At 41.9% G+C, this 20,844-nt stretch overlaps 1 protein-coding gene across 1 annotated transcript in view; it reads left to right on the top strand.

Annotated features, from left to right (window-relative positions):
* Positions 1 to 20,844, top strand: part of ctnna2 (catenin (cadherin-associated protein), alpha 2) — a 1,237,032-nt gene that overhangs the window by 881,017 nt on the left and 335,171 nt on the right. The window contains exon 10 of the mRNA XM_060828354.1: positions 11,745 to 11,837. Coding sequence (XP_060684337.1) covers positions 11,745 to 11,837 — 93 coding nt within the window. The remainder of the gene's footprint in view (positions 1 to 11,744; positions 11,838 to 20,844) is intronic.

Genomic DNA, 20,844 nt, shown 5'->3' with positions numbered 1-20,844 from the left:
TGCAGTGAAAAAAGCTGGCCTGTATTTGCATCACAGGATTTACCATGGAAAAATATTAGCTGTACAAACCCTTAAATTAAATGACAAGTCACTGCAGCGTGAATGAGATGACATGCCAACTAAGAGATGTAGTGTGCAGAGAATTTGCAAGCCTTAAACATGTGATATATTATTCAGTAATGACAGGTTTTGCAGAGAGTTGAAGAGAAGCAAAATTGCTTCGTTATCCAGACCTTGATGAATTATGCGAATATGATGCTGTGCCAAAGAAGAAATGAGAAGGCTAAAATTTCACCTCTGCAATATCAGATATGGTTTGATCACATTATTTTGAGCGCACCCTTTGGTCTATTTATTTCTAAGAATGGTTTTGTTCATATCAGGCTTGAAAATTCATTGAAAATGTGGTAAATGTTTGGGTGGAGACATAGGAACTTTCATTTTGGAATTTCAAACAATATTTGGTACGAGAGATTATTGTATAAACTCCTGAGAATTAGAGCAATATATCTGCATGCATTGAGGAATAGTATCGGAATAAATGAGACACTTTTAGGTTGGCAGACTATAACTGGCAGGATAGTGCAAAACTCAACAAGAGGGAAAAACACGCTTGACTCCAACCTTACCAATTTTCTGGCTGCACATGCATTTGTCCATGACAATATGGGTGAGAGTGACCACCATACAGTCTCTGCCTTTACGTTGAGGGTACCATCTATCATGTTATGAGACTCTATTACCATGCCAAATGGGAGAGATTTTGAACAGATCTTGTAAATCAACACTGGGCATCCATGAGGTACCGTGGGCCATCAGCAGCAGCACAAACTGCAAACAAAACAGGGCTACTTGCATGTCAATCAGCATTAGCAGCAAGTGATAGACAGGGTTCAGTGATCCCAAAATTAACAGATCAGATCTAAGCTCTGCAGTTGTAGTCCCAAATCCAGGTATGAATGGTGATGGGCAATGAAACAACTGACTGGAGGAGGGGTTGCTCCATCTACCTACTCAGCCTCAATGATGGAAGAGCCAGTATAACACATTAGTGCAAAAGAAAAGGCTGAAACGTTCGCAGGAATTTTCAGTCAGAAATGACAAGTGAATGACCTAGCTTGGCTTCCTCCGGTGGTCCCTAGCATTACGGATACTAGTCTTCAGCCAATTTGATTCACTCCATGTGACATCAAGAAATGGTTGGAAGCACTGGACACAATAAAGGCTATGGGCCCTGACAAAGTTTGGCAATAGTACTGAAGACTTGTGTTCTAACACTTGCTGCTCCAGTATAGTTCCAACACTGGCATCTATCCGACAATGTGGAAAATTATCCCAAGTATATCTATCCTATACATAAAAGGCAGGGCAAATCCACCTCAGCCAATTACCACCTCATTAGTCTCCTCTCAATCGTCAGTAATGTGTTGGAAGGTGTCATCAACAGTGCGTTCAAGCAGTACCTTTTCAGCAATAAACTGCTTGGTGATGCCCAGCTTAGGTTCCGCTAGGGCTACTCGGCTTCTGACCTCATTACAGCCATGGTCCAAAATGTACAAAAGCACTGAATTCCAGCAGTGGTGTGAGAGTGACAGCCCTTGACATCAAAGAACCCTAGTAAAACTGGAAACAATGCGAATCAGGAGGCACACTCTCTTCTGGTTGGAGTCATATCGGGCACATAGGAAGATGGTTGTCATTGTAAGGGGTCAGTCATCACAGCTCCAAGATATCTCTGCAAAGGTTTCTCAGGGCTGTGTCCTAGGCCCAGCCATCCTCAGTTGCTTCATTAATGACTGTCCCTCTATCATAAGGCCAGAAGTGGGAATGTTCACCAATGATGGCTCAATCTTCAGTAGCATTCACGACTCTTCAGATACTGAAGCAGTCCATGTTTAAACGCAAACAAGATCTGGACAATAAAGCTAGTAACATGTACTCCACACAAATGCCAGGCTGTGCTCATCGCCAATAAGAGACAATTTAACCACCAGATTAGAAACAATCTAATCTGGACAATACCCAGACTTGGGTTGATAACAGATGGCAAACAATATCTGCACCACATAAATGCCAGGCTATGACCATCTCCAATAAGAAATACCTAACCACCACCCTTGACATTCAAAGTTGTTACCATCATTGAATCCCCCCCACTATTAACACTCTTGGGGTTGCCGTTGACCAGAAACTCAACTGGACTTGTTATATAAATACAGTAGCTACAAGAGCAGGTCAGAGGCTAGGAATATTGCAAACATCACTTCCTGACTCTCCAAAGCCTGTCCACCACTTACAAGGGGCAAGTTAAGTGTGTGTTGGGATACTTTTCACTTGCCTTGATATGTGCAGCTCCAACAACACTCAAGAAGCTCAACATCATTCAAAACAAAGCCATCAGCTTGAACAACATCAGATCCACAAACATCCATGACCTCCACCACCGATGCTCAGCAGGAGCAGTGTGTGCTATCTACAAAATGTATGGTGGAAATTCACCAAAGACCCTTAGACAACACCTTTCAAACTTTCAACCACTTCCATCCAGAAGAAAAAGGGTAGCAGATACATCAGAACATTGCTACCTGCAAGTTCCCCTCCATCCACTCATCAACCTGACTTGGAAATACAGAGTTGTTCCATAAGAAGGGACTTATGGAAGGATATAAGGAAAAGGAGATCTAACTGAAACCAGAAAGGTGATGAGACTTCAAATGAGATTAAGTTTGGCTCTGATTTTGAAGAGGAGGGACCATTAAAAGCTAGGTATGGCTTGGAATTGTCATGGTTCATTAGGGAGTTGTCACAGAGCCTGATTGAAGTGGGTAAAGAGAGGATGGAGAATGAAGCATGTTGGCAGTGGAGGTTTTGAAGGAGAAGCAAGTGAGTGATGAAGGGTAAAGTGTTCCAATGAACAGGAAGTGACAGGTTGAGAAGGATTAAGGTGATGATTATGGTAAGCTCTGAAGATGAGTGCTATATTACCATTAGACTGGCTTATTTGATAGATGTGTTATCAGGAAAGGTATGCTCTGTGAGACCAAATGTGAGACCAAATGAGACCATAACTTTCCTCAGGATGTTAAATGATTTTTGATGCCGTAGCTGCTACTATGTACACTCATGCTACTGTCAATTTGCCAACAAATCAAGGTCCGTAGACATCAATGAGCTTTGGACTAGATATTCTAATTTGAATAGTAATATTTCCAAGGGTTTTTTTTTAAGGTTTGTCCATGGTGTTATTGACAATGGGTAACTGCAATCTGGGGATTATTCTGGCAATTCCTGAGATAAGGGAATTGTATTTAGGGCTATATTTCATGGAGCATAGAAGGATGAAAAGTGATCCAATTGAAACACTTTTTTAAAAGCAGTTTGACAGGGTGAGGGCTGAGAAATTTTGTCCCTTGGCTTGGGAATCTAGAACGCACACTCATATGCATGCTTGAAACGTGTATGATACAGTTATAAATGGGCTGTTACAGTCTCAGAGGGTTTGCACATCACTTGGAAATTAGAAAACTGTCAAAGTTTTATATTGTTTTACTTTGAACATTGAAGATAGATTGCGTTAGAACATTATTGGAAGGAACATTGGCTGAAAGCTGACTTGTGAACTGGAAACCCAGTCAGCAGTAATAAGGTGTTGTGGGAAGTCTAAATTGACAAATTGCAAAACCTACCCCCTCCACCCCGACCTCCTCAATAGGAAAGAGGTCATGTCCTTGGGACTATCTTGACAATTTTATTAATTGGCAACTCCAGCAGTACTAAAAATGCCATGAGCTCAGTAGTATGCACTAATGGTGCTACAATCTGGTCCCAACAAAAAGGTTCAATGGATCCTGGGGGTACGCAAGACAGGGTTGTTGGGTCACAGGGGGTTTTGAATGCTTGTTTCGGAAGTGGGGAAGGGAGGTTTGTCCACGGTGGGTTTTACAAAGCAGGTGGGGGGGAGGACATCCCGGAGTGTTTTACTTCAGCGGCTGCCTCCAGAGAGCATCCCATGAAGACTGTGAAAGGATAGGAATGCCGTTTGGCAGGCTTGCTCATGCCAACTGTATCAAGATGAACTGAGCTATTAACCAGCTCAATTGATCTTTATTTACCCAGAGGGAAAACCAGTAAAGAAGAACATCATAATGCTCCGAATTGAATGTGCTAGATATGGCAGCACCTTTATTATGAACTATACATAGTCAGTTAAATCAGTATGTCTCATTTACAAGTTTGGATTTTTCTTTCCCTTCTGGGTGTTTACGATAGCAGCTTGCAGATTCCAGTCTCTACTAACCTTTTGTATTATGGGGGGAGTTCAGGGGTTGGTGAAAGATTTATGGGTTAGCCACCCAGTTTATGTTACCTGTCCACCCAACCCAAAACACATCCATTGGGGTGTACATATTCAATCTGAGTACAGTCCAGATCCAGACCCATGTCCTTGATTTCACAGTGTGTGTTCCTGAGAATATAGCCTTTGAATATGACATTGGGTTTGGCTTGATAAAACATTCATGAGTCATATTACTGCACCTCCTCAAATCCTGTCCCTGCTCCAGAAATTCATCTAACAGTTTTCATACACCGGTTGGGAAGTAAACTTCCCTGCTGTTTTGCTGCCAGCACTGTTTTCCTGATCAGCTGCCATATCAACAAGGCACTAAGACAAAAGAGGCAACAAAACGTGGTTTGCACATGATAGGCCAGTTGGCACATCGCCTCCACCAGCACTTCAGTCAGTGAACAGAGAAGTGTGAAGTGAGGAGCAAAAACACCGTACTGATCTGTCAAGCAAGTCCTGGGATCTATGTAGATTTATGAGAGAAAAATATATATACAGAGAAAGGATCAAAGATGTCCCAGTGAGATACTCATGAGAAAACATCAGAAATTAATCAGCTGTTTTCTTGAAATGAAGGCTGTTTATCTCAAGGTGAGGAATGTTTCTTGGCCAAGTGAGGAAGTCATGGAGCCTGGAGTCACGGAGTGATGTAAATGAGCACGAACATGCCCAGCTGTCCGGGCCAATGTGATATTTTTACTGCAAAATTTTGTACAAGGTGTTTTCTGTGTTACTGTCTAAAAAAAAAACAAACCATGAACTGTGAACAGATGCTTCCAGGTCTGAAAGAGTGTTCTGCAGCATTTGGGTCTTTTATTTTTGAATTAAGAATCATGATACAAATCTCTTGCACTCAGTACACAATACACTGCTGTGCTACCTGGGAGTGTAACCTGCTTGGAGCTTTACTGTGTATTGGACGTACAGTGGGTCAGAATGTCATTCCCTCCTCATGAGTACCAAATTCCCTCTCATTTTATACTTTTTGAAAAATGCAATTTGTAAATACATTGATTATTAATATATTAAAATGAGTCTGTTGGCGCAATATGAAATAACGTAGAGATCTCAGATTACAGAATGTTTACTTTCTCTCCCCCTCCAACCACCAAATAATTGCTGAACATCTTTATGTTCACAAGACAGAACTCAATTTATTGTGAACAGTACAATGCTAATTGATTCATTACTTGATGAGATGGTAAAATCTAACCAACTCCAGCTTGAGTATCTCAGTTGAATATCTGGTCTCCCCACCACCCCCCCCAACCCCGTCCGAATAATGTTGAGAAACCTGAAAGGATCCATAAAATATTTACAAGACTATTGCCAGGATTGGAGGATTTAAGCTATATGGAGAGACTGACTAGTTTGGGACTATTTTCCCTGGATTATCAGAAGCTGAGGGGTGACCTTGTAGAGGTTTATAAAATCATGAGGAACATGGATAGAGTAAACAAACAAGGTCTTTTCTCTGGTTGGTGGAGTCCAGGACTAAAGGACGTCAGTTTAGGGTGAGGGGAAAATTTTAAAAGAGACCTAAGGGGCAACTTTTTCATGCAGAGGGTGGTGCATGTATGGAATGAGCTGCCAGAGGAAGTGGTGGAGGCTGGTACAATTGCAACATTTAAAAGGCGTTTGGATGGGTATATGAATAGGGCGAGTTTAGAGGGATATGGACCAATTGCTGGCAAATGGGATTCGATTAATTTAGGATATCTGATCAGCATGGAGAAGTTGGACCAAAGGGTCCATTTCCATTCTGTATTTCTCTGTGATTCTATGACCATAGAAATGTATTTTCGCAGAGGAGATAGTGGGCAATAGTCTGGAATGGAATCGCTGGTAAACTTTTTTTCCCCATCACAGACAGAGGATTTGGAGTTCTAATTGCTGTCTACTGTAAACAGATCATTTACAAGCCAAACATAGAACTCACAACATTTTTCATCTGTTTATTTCAGCACCACAATCTGTGATGCATTTCAACAAGGTTTTCTTATCTTTATTTGTGGGACGTGGGCATCATAGGCTGGCCAGCATTTATTGTCTGTCCCGTTTATATTGCCCATCCCTTGTTGCCCTTGAGAAGGTGGTGGTCAGCTGCCAGCTTGAACCACTGCAGTCCATGTGCTATGGGTTTACCCACAATGCCCTTAGGGAGGAAATTCCAGGATGCTGACCCAGCGATGATGAAGGAATGGAGATATATTTCCAAGTCAGGATGGTAAGTGGCATGGAGGAAAACTTGCAGGTGGTGGTGTTCCTATGTACCTGTATTTGATGCCCTCGCCCTTCTATATGGAAGTGAGTATGAGTTTGGAAGATGGTGTCTAAGGATCTTTGGTGAATTTCTGCAGCACATTTTATAGATAGTACACTGCTTCTCCTGAGCATTGGTGGTGGAGGGAGTGGATGCTTGTCGATGTGGTGCCAATCAAGCGTGCTGCATTGTCCTGAATGGTGTCAAGCTTCTTCAATGTTGTTGGAACGGCATTCATCAACACAAGTGGTGATGAATCCAGCAGAGTTCTGACTTGTGTGGATATTAGGAAAGCTTTGGGGAGTCAGGAGGTGAGTTACTTGTCATAGTATTGCTACAACATGACGGTAAACACTTCTGTTAATTAAACCAAACACACAGAAAAGCTCACCTCACTGCATAATCTGTTAAATTACAAGTGACAGAGAACTTCCCAAATTCCACGATATAAGACAAAAATATCAATTTTATTCTTTAACTCTAAAAGTGAACTTTAAGTAACAACTATTTGCAAATCTAAGCCTCCTTTCTGTTATCTACCTACTACTCTATCACAATATACTGATCCAATAACCACCCCCGTATTAAAATTACATCAACTTAATTTTCAAAACCAGACAGCAGCAGTCATCTCCAGTGTCCTCCTTCCTCTGACTTCGGCTCTCTCTTGGTTGTCTTCGGTCTTTTGCTGTAAAGATGTTTCATATGAAAAAGGTACCTTTAACAGATAATGTTTTGCTGGCAGTTACTCCGATGGTGGTAATTGGTCGCGCTCTCTGGCTATCTCTCACAATGACAGCTTCTTTATACCCCCAAACACCAGATTGTCTCATTGGTTTGATGTTGGCAAAAAAACAATAAATTCAAACTCAATTTGGTTTTAGTTTCTCGGGGCATATTTTAAATTGGTTGGTTAAATTTGAACTGTTGTCAAAACATAGCAACCAAAACTCAGTCATTTGTTTCACAGCCAAATGTTACATATTTTCAATTTTCCAGTACACAGTCAGTCAGTCACATGACAGGTGCCAGCAAACTCTCAGTGCAAAACTCTCTCTTAAAGGTACAGTACACGCCTTCAACTTCATAACAGTATGCCGAGCATCTGACCTGCTCTTGTAGCTACTGTATTTATGTGGTGAATCCAGTTAAGTGTCTTGTCAGCGGTAACTCCAGGATGTTGATAATGAGGACTTCAGTGTTGGGACCACTGAATGTCAAGGGACAGTGTCAAGGATTGTCTCTTATTGGAGATGGTATTTATGTGGTGTGAATGTTACTTGCTACTTATCAGCATAGATATTGTCTTGATCTTAATGGCATTTGAACATGAACTGCTCCAGTGTCTGAATAGTCACAAATGATGCTGAACATTGTGCAATCATCAGTGAACATCCCCACTTCTGACCTTATGATGGAGGGAAGATCATTGATAAAGCAGGTCCTAGGACACTACCCTGAAGAACTCCAACAGAAACATCCTGCAGCTGAGATGACTGACTTCTATGGCCATCTTGCTATGTGCCAAATATGACTCCAATCAGTGGATAGTCTGTCCTCTGATATCTATTAATTATGCCATCCTCCACCACTTTCTCTAGGAGCTCATTCCATGCATGCACCACTCTCTGTGAAAACGTTGCCCCTTAGGTCCTTTGTTAAATTTTTCCCCTCTCACCTTAAACCTATGCCCTCTGGTTTGGACTCACCTATTTTGGGGAATAGACCTTTCCCTTTCATGCCTTTGTAAGGTCACCCCTCAGCCTCCAGGGAAAATAGCCCCAGCGTCTCCCCATAGCTCAAACCTTCTAACCCTGGCAACATCTTTGTAAATCTTCTCTGAACCTTTTCATTCCAGTTTTGCTAGTACTCCTTGATGCCATAATTGGTGGAATGCGACCTTGCTGTCAAGGGCTGTCACTCTCAATTCAACTCTAGAATTCCCAGTTTTATCCATGTTTCCACTAATGGATTGAGGTCAGGAGCTCAATGGCTCTTGCAGAACCCTAATTGTGTGTCAATGAGAAGTTATTGTTCAGAAGGTGTTCCTTGATAGCACCATTGAACACACATTCGGTTTCTTTACTGTTGAATGAGAGTAGACTGATCAGGTGGAAATTGCCCAAGTTGGACTGGTCCTGCTTTTCATGTCCAGGACATAGCTGGGCATTTATTTTTACATTTTCAGGTAGATTTCAGCTCTGTAACTGTATTGAAACAGCTCGGCTAGGGGAGTGGCAAGTTCTGGCGCACAAATCTTGAGTACTATTGCTGGAATGTTGTCACAAGGGCCCACAGCCTTTGCAGTATCCAATGCCTCCAACCATTTCTTGATATATCGAGTGAATCACGTTGGCCGAAGACTAGTGTCTGTAATGCTGGCGACCACTGAAGGAGGCTGAGGTGGATCATCCACACTTTTGCACAGCTGTTTTAGTCTTTTCCATTGTTGAGGATGGGGATATTTGTGGAGCCACGTCTTCAGTGAGGTGTTTCATTATCCACCACCATTCACGACTGGATATATGGAATTGCAGAGTTAAGATCTATTGGTTGTGGGATGGCATTACTCCAGCTATCATTGTTGCTTGTTGCTTACGCTGTTTGGTATGCAGGTAGTCTTGTTTGGTACTTTCACCAGGTTGACACCACATTATTAGGTATATCTGATGCTGCTCTTGGCATGCCCTTCTGTACTCTCCATTGAACCACTGGATGAATGATAATTGTCAAGTGGGAGATATGCTAGGCCATATGTTGCAGATTGTGTTGGTGTAAAATGTTAATAGCCCACTGGGCCTCATGGAAGACTGGTCTTGAGTTGTAGATTTTTTCAAAGTTTGTTCCATTGAGCGCAGTGATAGTGCCACACAAATCAATGGAGGGTATTTTCAATGTGAAGGCCGGACTTCATCTCCACAAGGTTTATGCAGTGGTCACTATTATTGATATGTACTTTCAGCTAGCATTTTGATAAGGATGAGGTCAATTGTGTCTTTCCCTCTTGCTGGTTTCTTCAGTATCTGCTGTGAGCTCAGTTCAGCAGTGTTGTCCTTTCAGACTCAACTAGCTTGACCAATAGTGGCTGAGCCAGTCTTGGTGGTGGACATTGAAATCCCCCACGCAGGGTAAATTTTGCACCCTTACTGTTCAACATCAGCTGATGGAGAATGGCATGTGATAATCGAAGGAGGTTTCCATGTCTATATTTATCCTGAAGCCATAAGACTTCATAGGGTCAGAGTCGAGGTTGAGGACTCCCTGACCAATCCCTCCTGACTGTTTACCACTGTGCCACCATCTCTACTGGATCTGCTCTGCCAATGTGACAGGACACAGCCATAGATGGTGATGGTGGTGTCTGGACATTGTCTGTGAGGTTTAATTCCATGATGATGACTATGTCAGGCTGTTGTCTAGTCTGTGAGATAGCTCTCCCAATTTTGGCAGTAGCCCCTAGATGTTAGTAAGGATGTCAGTAAAATGGCAGAACTTGGGAGAATAAATATTTCTAAAAAATGCATGACATTAAAGCTTTTAATCACACAATGAATGTGACAGTCTATTTTTAATTTGTTGTCAGTGTAATTCTGAGCACAGTCATGATTATTTGATCGATGTTGTCCAACAGCAAATTCACATTTAATGTTGGACATGATATTCTTGTTGAGCTTGTTGAGACTAAAACCAGCTCTGATAGCATCTATGGAGAGGAAGCAGAGTTAATATTTCAAGTCTGGTGACCCTCCTTCAGAACTGATATAAGCTTAAAAATATGGGTATTTATGCTGCGAACATGCAATGAGGTGGGAGGGAGGAGTTTTAAAGGAATGAGAGGGTAGGTGGAGAAAGAGCCCAGCGAGAGAGAGAGAGAGAGAGAGAGAAAGTAGCTTAGACAGATAAAGGGACAGTTGATAGTATGCTAGGGAAGAAGAAAAGCTGATTACAGAGATAATGAGAGGGTGAAAATTGACTGGCTGTGCTGAAAGCAGCCAATGTTCATGACAATGCCTGGTGTATGAGGGTGGATAAAGGATATGGAGGAAGTGTTCAGGCCTTGAAATTATTGAATTTGATTTTGAGTCCTGAAAGTACAGAATCCCCAAGTGGAAAATGAAATGTTGTTCTCCCAGCTTGTGCTGAGCTTTGCTGGAGCACTGCAACAGGCCTGAGACAGAGATGTTGGCCAGAGAACACAGTAATGTGTTGAAGTGACAGCCAACTGGAATCTTGGCGTCATTTTTATGGACAGAACATAGATATCCTGCAAAGCCGTAACCCAGTCTGCCCAAACTCTCCAGGAGACAGCAGGTTGTGCAGGTTGGGCATGTTCTGCATGTTGCCCATTGCAGACAATCTATTGGTCAGCATTCACAGTGTAATTAATTCATATATTGTTAGAAGCTACATTCAAAGATTCTGAGAAGATTTGTAGCTCGGGTGCTCGTTGTTGTGGTTCTGTTTGCCGAGCTGGGAATTTGCGTTGCAGACGTTTCGTCCTCTGTCTAGGTGACCTCCTCAGTGCAACACAAATTCCCAGCTTGGCGAACAGAACCACACCAAGAAGCTGCATATATTCACAGAGAGCCCTCCGTTCTTTGTGGACAAAAGGAATTTGTCCTTCAATTGCACCTTTTAATTGAAGAAAATATTATGAAGATTCCCCCACCCTGCTTCATTCCCCATGGCATTGTTCTGACCAACTAAAGTCACCTATTTAATCAGTTAAAAATCTTGCTATATCTCAATGCCACTATGAGAAAATTAATCTGCATCGTCTTCTCAGGCTGTATAAATTGGTCTTCCCTTTCGAAGTTTGACTTCTTGTGTGTCAATCCTAATGAGTGCAAAAAAAAACTTTGACATCGATCTCTTTTGTGCAATGTTTAAGTTCTGCAGATGTTGGAACATGCTTAAAATAAACCAATATTGCTGAACAAAGTGATCACATTTTTCAGCTATTATCATCCAAACATGAGGCTGTTTGTTGCTCAGATGAAGATGAATTTTAGACTTGTCAATTTATAATGTAAATAATGGCCCTTTTGACTTCTGCTTGATTTCCCCACAGATGATGCACATCAGGAAAGTGTCAAACGTGGTAATGCAGTTTCTCATTTGCCATCTAAATTACAGGTCGCAAACTTGGCATGCTCCATCTCAAATAATGAGGAAGGCGTGAAGTTGGTTCGCATGGCGGCAACACAGATCGATAGCCTCTGCCCACAGGTAAGAAAAGATGCTACTGGAAACATTGTCTTAGCTGCTACACATTCACAGATGCAAGACATCTCAAACAAAAAGCTATCAGTATGAAAATTATAGGACTGGATAGATAATACCGTTCAGATTATCTTTCACAGCCTGAATGACAGCAGGTGTCTTGAAACCAAATCATGCGTTTTAGAAACAAATGCAGAAAGCTATTTTTCTTTTACCAGACAAATGCTCCTGTTTGCAAAATAAAGAACATAGCTCCCGCTGTCTTAAAACACCACTGGAAACTTAAATGCAAACAAAAGCCGAGAATATTCCAAAAGGGCCTGCATGAAAAGCAGAGGACCGACAGAATACTCTATTATTCCTGATAGCCAAAGGCAATCCAAATGTGAATATAATCCAAGCTTGGAATTCTAAATGTGCCATTGTGAATTCCCATTCATAATTCTTGTTCCAAGCGTAAAATCATCCCCAACACCTGATTTTTATGCCAATCACACCAAACATAACGAACCAGCTGTCAGCTTTCTCCAAGAGAGACAAGTGCATTTCCTTAAATTCTGCCATTCCTGCAGATTTGTACTCAGTAATTTTTGCTTTGTCTTTTCTGTTTCTTTCCTGGAATATCGGGGAATTGGGAAATGTTGAGTTTTGTTAAAGATTCATTTATGCATAGAGTCATAAAGTTATACAACATGGAAACAGACCCTTCGGTCCAACTCATCCTTCCGATCAGATATCCTAAATCCAAGTCCCATTTACAGCCCATATTCCTCTGAACTCTTTCTATTCATATACCCATCCAAATGCCTTTTAAATATTGTAATTGTGCCAGCACCCACCACTTCCTCTGGCAGTTCATTCCATACACACAATACCCTCTCTGTGAAAAGGTGGCCCCTTAGGTTTCTTTAAATATTTGCCATCTCACCTCAAATCTATGTCCTCGAGTTTTGGATTCCCCCAACTTGAGTCATAGAGTCATGGAAACAAACCCTTTGGTCCAACTCGTCCATGCTGACCAGATATTCCAACCCAATCAAGTCCTACCTGCCAGCCCGGCCCATATCCCTCCAAACCCTTCCTATTCATATACCCATCCTAATGCCTCTTAAATGTTGCAATTGTACCAGCCTCCACCACTTCCTCTGGCAGATCATTCCATAAACTTACCACCCTCTGTATGAAAAGGTTGCCCCATAGGTCTCTTTTATATCTTTTCCCTCTCACCCTAAACCGTTGCACTCTAGTTCTGGACTCCCCCATCCCAGGGAAAAGACTTTGTCTATTTATCCTATCTATGCCCCTCATAATTTTGTAAACTTCTATAAGGTCACCCCTCAGCCTCCGACGTTCCAGGGAAAACAGCCCCAGTCTGTTCAGCCTCTCCCTATAACTCAAATCCGCCAACCCTGGCAACATCCTTGTAAATCTTTTCTGAACCCTTTCAAGTTTCACAACATCTTTCTGATAGGAAGGAGACCAGAATTGCACACAATATTCCAACAGTGGCCACCAATGTCTTGTACAGCCGCAAAATGACCTCCCAACTCCTGTACTCAATATTCTGACAAATAAAAGAAAGCATACCAAATGCCTTCTTCACTATCCTATCTACCTGCAACTCCACTTTCAAGGAGCTATGAACCTGCACTCCAAGGTCTCTTTGTTTGCAACACTCACGAGGACCTTATCATTAAATATATAAGTCCTACTAAGATTTGCTTTCCCAAAATGCAGCACCTTGCATTTATCTGGATTAAACTCCATCTGCCACTTCTCAGCCCATTGGCCCATCTGGTCAAGATCCTGTTGTAATCTGAGGTAACCGTCTTCGCTGTCTACTACACCTCCAATTTTGGTGTCATCTGCAAACTTACTTACTGTACCTCTTATGCTCGCATCCAAATCATTTATGTAAACGACAAAACGTAGAGGACCCAGCACCAATCCTTGTGGCACTCCACTGGTCACAGGCCTCCAGTCTGAAAAACAACCTTCCACCACTACCCTCTGTCTTCTACCTTTGAGCCAGTTCTGTATCCAAATGGCGAGTTCTCCCTGTATTCCATGAGATGTAACCTTGCTAATCAGTCTCCCACGGGGAACCTTGTCGAACACCTTACTGAAGTCCATATAGATCACATTTACTGCTCTGCCCTCATCAATCCTTTTGTTACTTCCTCAAAAAACTCAATCAAGTTTGTGAGATGCAATGTTGACTATCCTAATCAGTCCTTTCCTTTCCAAATACATGTACATCCTGTCCCTCAGGATTCCCTCCACGGTGGCACAGTGGTTAGCACTGCTGCCTCACAGCGCTAGGGACCTGGGTTCAATTCCCGCCTCAGGCGACTGACTGTGTGGAGTTTGCACGTTCTCCCTGTGTCTGCGTGGGTTTCCTCTGGGTGGTCCGGTTTCCTCCCACAGTCCAAAGATGCAGGTCAGGTGAATTGGCCATGCTAAATTGCCCGTAGTGTTAGGTAAGGGGTATGGGTGGGTTGCGCTTCGGCGGGTCGGTGTGAACTTGTTGGGCCGAAGGGCCTGTTTCCACACTGTAAGTAATCTAATCTAATCTAATCTAATCTAAACTTGCCTACCACCAAAGTCAGGCTCACTGGTCTATAGTTCCCTGGCTTGTCCTTACCACCCTTCTCAAACAGTGGCACCTTGTTAGCCAACCTCCAGTCTTCCAGCATCTCATCTGTGACTATCGATGATATAAATATCTCAGCAAAAGGCCCAGCAATCACTTCCCTGGCTTCCTACGGGGTTCTAGGGTACAGCTGACCAGGTTCTAGGGATTTATCCACCTTTATGCGTTTAAAGACGTCCAGCACTTCCTCCTCTGTAATTTGGACATTTTGCAAGGTGTCACCATCTGTTTCCCTACAGTCTATATCTTCCATATCCTTTTCCTCAGTAAATACTGATGCAAAATACTCATTTAGTATCCCCCCCATTTTCTGCGGCTCCACACAAAGGCTGTCTTGCTGGTCTTTGAGGGCCCCATTTTCCCCCTAGTTACCCTTTTGTCCCTAACGTATTTGTTTAAACCCATTGGATTCTCTTAAATTCTATTTGCCAAGGCTATCTCATGTCCCCTTTTTGCCTTCCTGATTTTCCTCTTAAGTATGCTTCTACTGCCTTGATACTCTTCTAAGGATTCACTCAATTTATCCTGCCTATACCTTACATATGCTTCCTTCTTTTTCTTAACCAAACCCTCAATTTCTTTAGTCATCCAGCATTCCTTATACCTACCAGTCTTTCCATTCACCCTAACTGGAATATACTTTCTATGGATTCTCGTTATCTCATTTCTGAAGGCTTCCCATTTTCCAGCCGTCCCTTGACCTGCGAACATCTGCGGCCAAGCAGCTTTGGAAAGTTCTTGCCTAATACTGTCAAAATTGGCCTTCCTTCAAATTAGACTTTTAGATCTGGTCTATGCTTTTCCACTACTATTTTAAATCTAATGGAATTATGGTCGCTGGCCCCAAAGTGCTCGCCCTGACACCTCAGTCACCTGCCCTGCCTTATTTCCCAAGAGTAGGTCAAATTGTGCACCTTCTCTAGTAGGTACATCCACATAGTGAATCAAAAAATTGTCTTGTACACACTTAACAAATTCCTCTCCATCTGAAGCCTCCACACTATGGCCATTCCAGTCTATGTTTGGAAAGTAAAAATCCCATACCATAATCACCCTATTATTCTTACAGAGAGCTGAGATCTCCTTACAAATTTGTTTCTCAATTTCCCTCGACTATTAGGAGGTCTATAATGCTATCCCAATAAGATGATCATCCCTTCCTTATTTCTGAGCTCCACCCAACTAACCTCTCTGGATGTATTTCCAGGAATATCCTCCCTCAGCATAACTATAATGCTATCTCTCATCAAAAATGCCACTCCCCCTCCTCTCTTGCCTCCCTTTCTATCCATTCCTGTAGCATTTGTATCCTAGAACATTAAGCTGCCAGTCCTGCCCATCCCTGAGCCATGTTTCTATAATTGCTATGATATCCCAGTCCCATGTTCCTAACCGTGCCCTGAGTTCATCTGCCTTCCCTTGCATTGAAATAAATGCAGTTTAATTTATTTGTCCTACCTTGTCCCTGCCTGCCCTGACTGTTTTTGGCTCACTTCTGTTCTCAAGTGTATCAGTCTCAGATTGACTTTTTTCCCAACTATCTCTGTGGGACCCCCCCCCCACCTTACTTGTTTAAATCCTCCCGAGCAGCTCTAGCAAATTTGCCTGCCAGTATATTAGTCCCCTTCCAATTTAGGTGCAATCCGTCCTTCTTGTACAGGTCACTTCTACTCCAGAGAAGATTCCAATGATCCAAAAATGTGAATCCTTCTCCCATACACCAGCACCTCAGCCATGCATTCATCTGCTCTATCCTCCTATTCCTGCTCTCACTAGCTCATAGCACCAGGAGTAATCAAGATATTACTACTCTCGAGGACCTCCTTTTTAAATTCCTGCCTAACTCTTTGTATTCTCTCTTCAGACTCTCAACCTCTTTCTTTCCTGTGTCATTGGTTCCAATGTGGACAATGACCTCTTGCTGGAGCCTCTCCCCCATGAGATCATTCTGCATCCTTTCTGAGACATCCTTGATTCTGGCACCAGGGAAGTAACACACCATTATGATTTTTCGCTGCTTGGGGAATAGACCTTGGCGATCCACCATTTCCACTCTCCTCATGATTTTATAAATCTCAATAAGATCACCCCTCAGCCTCCGATGCTTCAGGAAAAATAGCCCCAGCCTATTCAAGCTCTTCCTAAAGCTCTTACACCCCAGCCCTAACAACATCTTTGTAAGTCTTTTCTGAACACTTTCAAATTTCACAACGTCCTTCCTCAAACAGGGAGACCAGAATTGAAAGCAGCATTTCAAAAGTGGCCTAACCAATGGCCTGTACAGCTGCGTAACCTCGTAACTCCTATACTCAATGCACTGACCAATGAAGGAAAGCATACCTGACGCCTTCTTTGCCTGTCCAAAATGAGACATTTCCCATTTGTCTAAATTAAAATCCATCTGCCACTCCTCAGCCCATTGTTCCATCTGATCAAGATCCCAGAATACTCAGAGGTAACGTTCTCCACTGTTCACCTCCAATCTTGGTGTCATCTGCAAACCTTCCAATCATACCTTCTATGTTTACATCCAAACATTTATATAAATGATGAAAAGCAGTGGACTCAGCACTGGTCCTTGTGGCACACCACTGCAAACAGGTCTCCAGTTTGAAAATCAACCCTCCATCAACACCACCCTCTGTCTTCTACCTTTGAGCATGCTAAGGTCTGAAAATGCAGGGAAGCCTTCAACAGGTCTAACAATGTATTTTTTGGGAAAATTCATAGCTTGGACCATTGACCTCTCCACCAACCCCCATGTCCCTTATATCTCTATTCCAAGCTGTACCTTACCCATCTCCTATGGCCTTTCACCCTCCATGCCAAGCCACTCTCACATACCTCTCACTAACCCATATGCTTCCATGCCATACTGTAGCATTTCCATTTACCCAGTGTACATTGTGTAGAACCAATGAACTGTACAGCAGCAATAGCATTTGTGAAAAGCAAGTTTAAAAGTGTTAATTTATAACTGCATTGTTTAAAAAAAACTTATTCCAGAACAACCAAATCATTTAATTAGTAATAGCATACCATGTACATGCTTAAACCTCTTTATCTTTTGTAAAATGATGTTACGGAATTGACAAAAGATTAGTCAATGAAAAAGAACTATCAAGCAATATCTGGGCTCTCAGGAAAACCTCATTCCTGGTGTATTTCATAGATGTCACACACTGCAGCTACTTTTGATGAGTCTTTGATGTCATGGATGTTTAATTTTGTAGATTAGGGTGCCTTAACCTGAATTTTGTTGAGCTTCTTGGATGCTATTGAAGCTACACTCATGCATGCAAGAGGAGAATATTTGATCACACTCCTGACATGCCTTGTAAATGACAGGCAGACTTTGGCGAGTCAGTATTTGATTAAATTGCCGCAGAGTTGCCAAAACATGACGTGCTGTATTTTTGTAGGAATTCTATGGCTGATCCTTTAAAGTTTCTGATCAATGGTAATCATGATGATAATACTGTTGAATGTAATGATGGTAGTGGCATTGAATATCAAGGAGTTACGGTTATACTCTCTTTTGCGACTGGTGTGAAACAAAGTTAAAAATCACACAACACCAGGTTATGGTCCAACCGGTTTATTTGGAAGCATTAGATTTTGAAGAGCTGTTTCTTCATCAGGTGGTTGTGGAGCAGGACCTAAGATACAAAATTTTGTAGCAAAAGGTTACAGTGTCATGCAGCTGAAATATATTTAACAAACTTAGATTACCTTCAACCAAATTTGTGTGAAACAAATGTTACTTGCCACTTATCACTCCAAGCCTGATTTTTTTTTCTTGGTCTTGCTTCATGATGATTGCTTCATTTTTCAGTAGGTATAAATGGAACTGATCATTATGAAAGTATTAGTAAACATTCCCACTTCTGACATTATAATGAAGTGAAGGTCGTCAATGAAGCAACTGTTGAACATTGACTCTCGGGGCTGAGATAATTGGTCTCCAACAATTGGAACCAACTCCATTTCTGCTCAGTAATTTTCCAGCATTTGGGAAGTTTTTTCAATTCCCTTGATTTTGATTTTTGCCAGGGTTCTTTGATTCTACATTTGGCCAAGTGCAGCCTTGATGTTAAGGGCATTCAAACTCACATCAGTTCTGGAATTCAGCTGTTCTCCATATGTTTGGACTAAGGTTACAATGAGATCTGAAGATCAGTGATCCTGGCAGAATGAGAACTGAGCAGCAGTGACTATGTTAACTGGGAAGTGACTGCTGCTTGCATCAATGTTGAAAACACCTTTCATCACTTTGTTCATCATTGAAAGTTGGCTGACGGTGTAATAACTGGCGAGTGTGCACTTGTCATTTTTGTGCACATGACATACATTGGCAGTTTTCCACAATGTTGGGTCGATGCCAGCATTGTGGCATATTGAATAACTTGGCTAGAAGTGCATCTAGACTGAAGCACAAGTCTTCAGTATTGCAGCCAAGATGTTGTCAGCATCCATTACCTTTGCTATGGTTGTTCCTTGATACCACATTGATTATGTGGGATTGGATAAAGACTGGCTTCAGTGACACCAGGGGCTGAAGGAAGAAGCTCTGATTTGCTTGCTCTTCTGATTGGAGATCATTGCATTCACTTCAGTCTTACATTTGTATTAACTTTCTGGGCTTTGCATCATTGATGGTGGCAATCTCCATCGAGACCTCCCTTGTCGTCATTCAAAACTGGGTGCAGTAGGATTGCAGAGCTTTTCTCACTGTGGGTCATCCACATTCTTCAATCTCGTGCTTCTTCCATTTTTTTCAGATTTTAACTTCATCAGAATTGATAGTTCATTTTTAGAAATATCTCGTGTTGCTTTTAGCATGCTCTTCTACAACCCTTATTAAAACTAAGGTTGGTCCCCTGGCTTCATGGTAATGTTAGAGTGAGGACTATGCCAGGCCGTGGTGTTATAGATATCCATCAATGTTCTGGGTTGGATCCATCAGGTCTTGAGGGCTTGTCTACCTTAATTCTTCCCTGGAGGCCAAAGGCCAATAAGGGAACCCAGACTACAGGTGAATGAGAATGTGATGTGGATTGTGGGATGGAGGGTCATTGGCTAGAATTTGTTTCCTTTTTAGCCTCCTTATTTATCCTGCCAATGTCTGGTTAAATCCTTAAGGATTCATTTCTGTGCATGATCAATTCTGCCAAGCAATTAATCAAGGCACAAATGGAAAAGCGTAGACATCCCCATCCAACAACTTCTAGCCTGATTGAATGCCTCTCCATTTCCAAACTCCCCTCAAGGTAGAATATCAAACTTCACTGTGTTACCATTTCGGTTCTGTGACCTATCATCAAATGTTGATGTTCCACAGATGCGGTCAGATCGGCTGAGTATTTCTTCCATTTTTTCTTGTTTATTTAATCCCTTTTTTCACTAGTTATTTGTATCCATCTTTCTGCCAAGTGGCCATTTTAAAAGGCAGTCAGAAATTTCCTTCTGAATTCACCGACTTGCTTCAAATGATACTGACAAAAATACCAGTGTAAAACTGTCTGATTGCTTAATATTAATTAGCTTGATGCAAATCTAAGCAATCATACCTCTCAGTCCTGCAGAGTTAAATCATTGTTGGGTGTGGAACTTTAGGCCGGATACTCTGTCACTGTGAATGGATTTTAGACAGAGATTGGTAAATTGGCTGTTTTATCTGTTTGCGTCCTGACAATCTGATATACTGATAGTCTTGACCCACATGTAGTAAATTATGACAGGCTGGTTACCTTTTGATCACCATCCAACCCATGTCCACTGCTATGTCTGGTGCTGTTTTAACCCATGTGCCTGATATGCATGCCCTCTCATCTGAATCTTCAATATTTCATTCAAAGCAACTTATGCTGCCAAAAGGCAAAAATGTGAGGCAGCCCCACTATAGCATTTGTAGCAACCAACAGATTGCTTATTCATTGTTGTATTACTGAAGCCATTTTTCAAGCTTTGAATCAGAATGGCAGCCTCAGCCAAGTTAAATCAATCAGTGAGTCAATCAGCAGAATCTCATCTGTCAGTAAAATAAAGAGCACATTGCCTCTTCATAAAATAATATCTACTGTATAAATTTGACAACAGGTTATGAATGCTTGAGAAAGATGAAGACTAAATACTAGCACAAACTATTACTGTTTTATACAGGGTATAGAGACATGGTTAAGTAAGATCACATTAAAACCTCCTCAGGTCCTACTTATAAGTGATCTGATAACATCTGATATCACTGATGATACAGTCTAGCTTTTAGCATGTAACAATTTGCCCCATGTACTACACTTGTCCCCATATTTGGTCTACCCATGAATTATTTCCATGACCATAAGACATAGGAGCAGAAAT

The sequence above is a fragment of the Hemiscyllium ocellatum genome, chromosome 1, assembly GCF_020745735.1.
Source record: "Hemiscyllium ocellatum isolate sHemOce1 chromosome 1, sHemOce1.pat.X.cur, whole genome shotgun sequence".
Lineage (NCBI taxonomy): Eukaryota > Metazoa > Chordata > Chondrichthyes > Orectolobiformes > Hemiscylliidae > Hemiscyllium > Hemiscyllium ocellatum.
The sequence above is the reverse complement of the archived record's forward strand: the minus strand, read 5'-3'. Positions and strand labels throughout refer to the sequence as shown.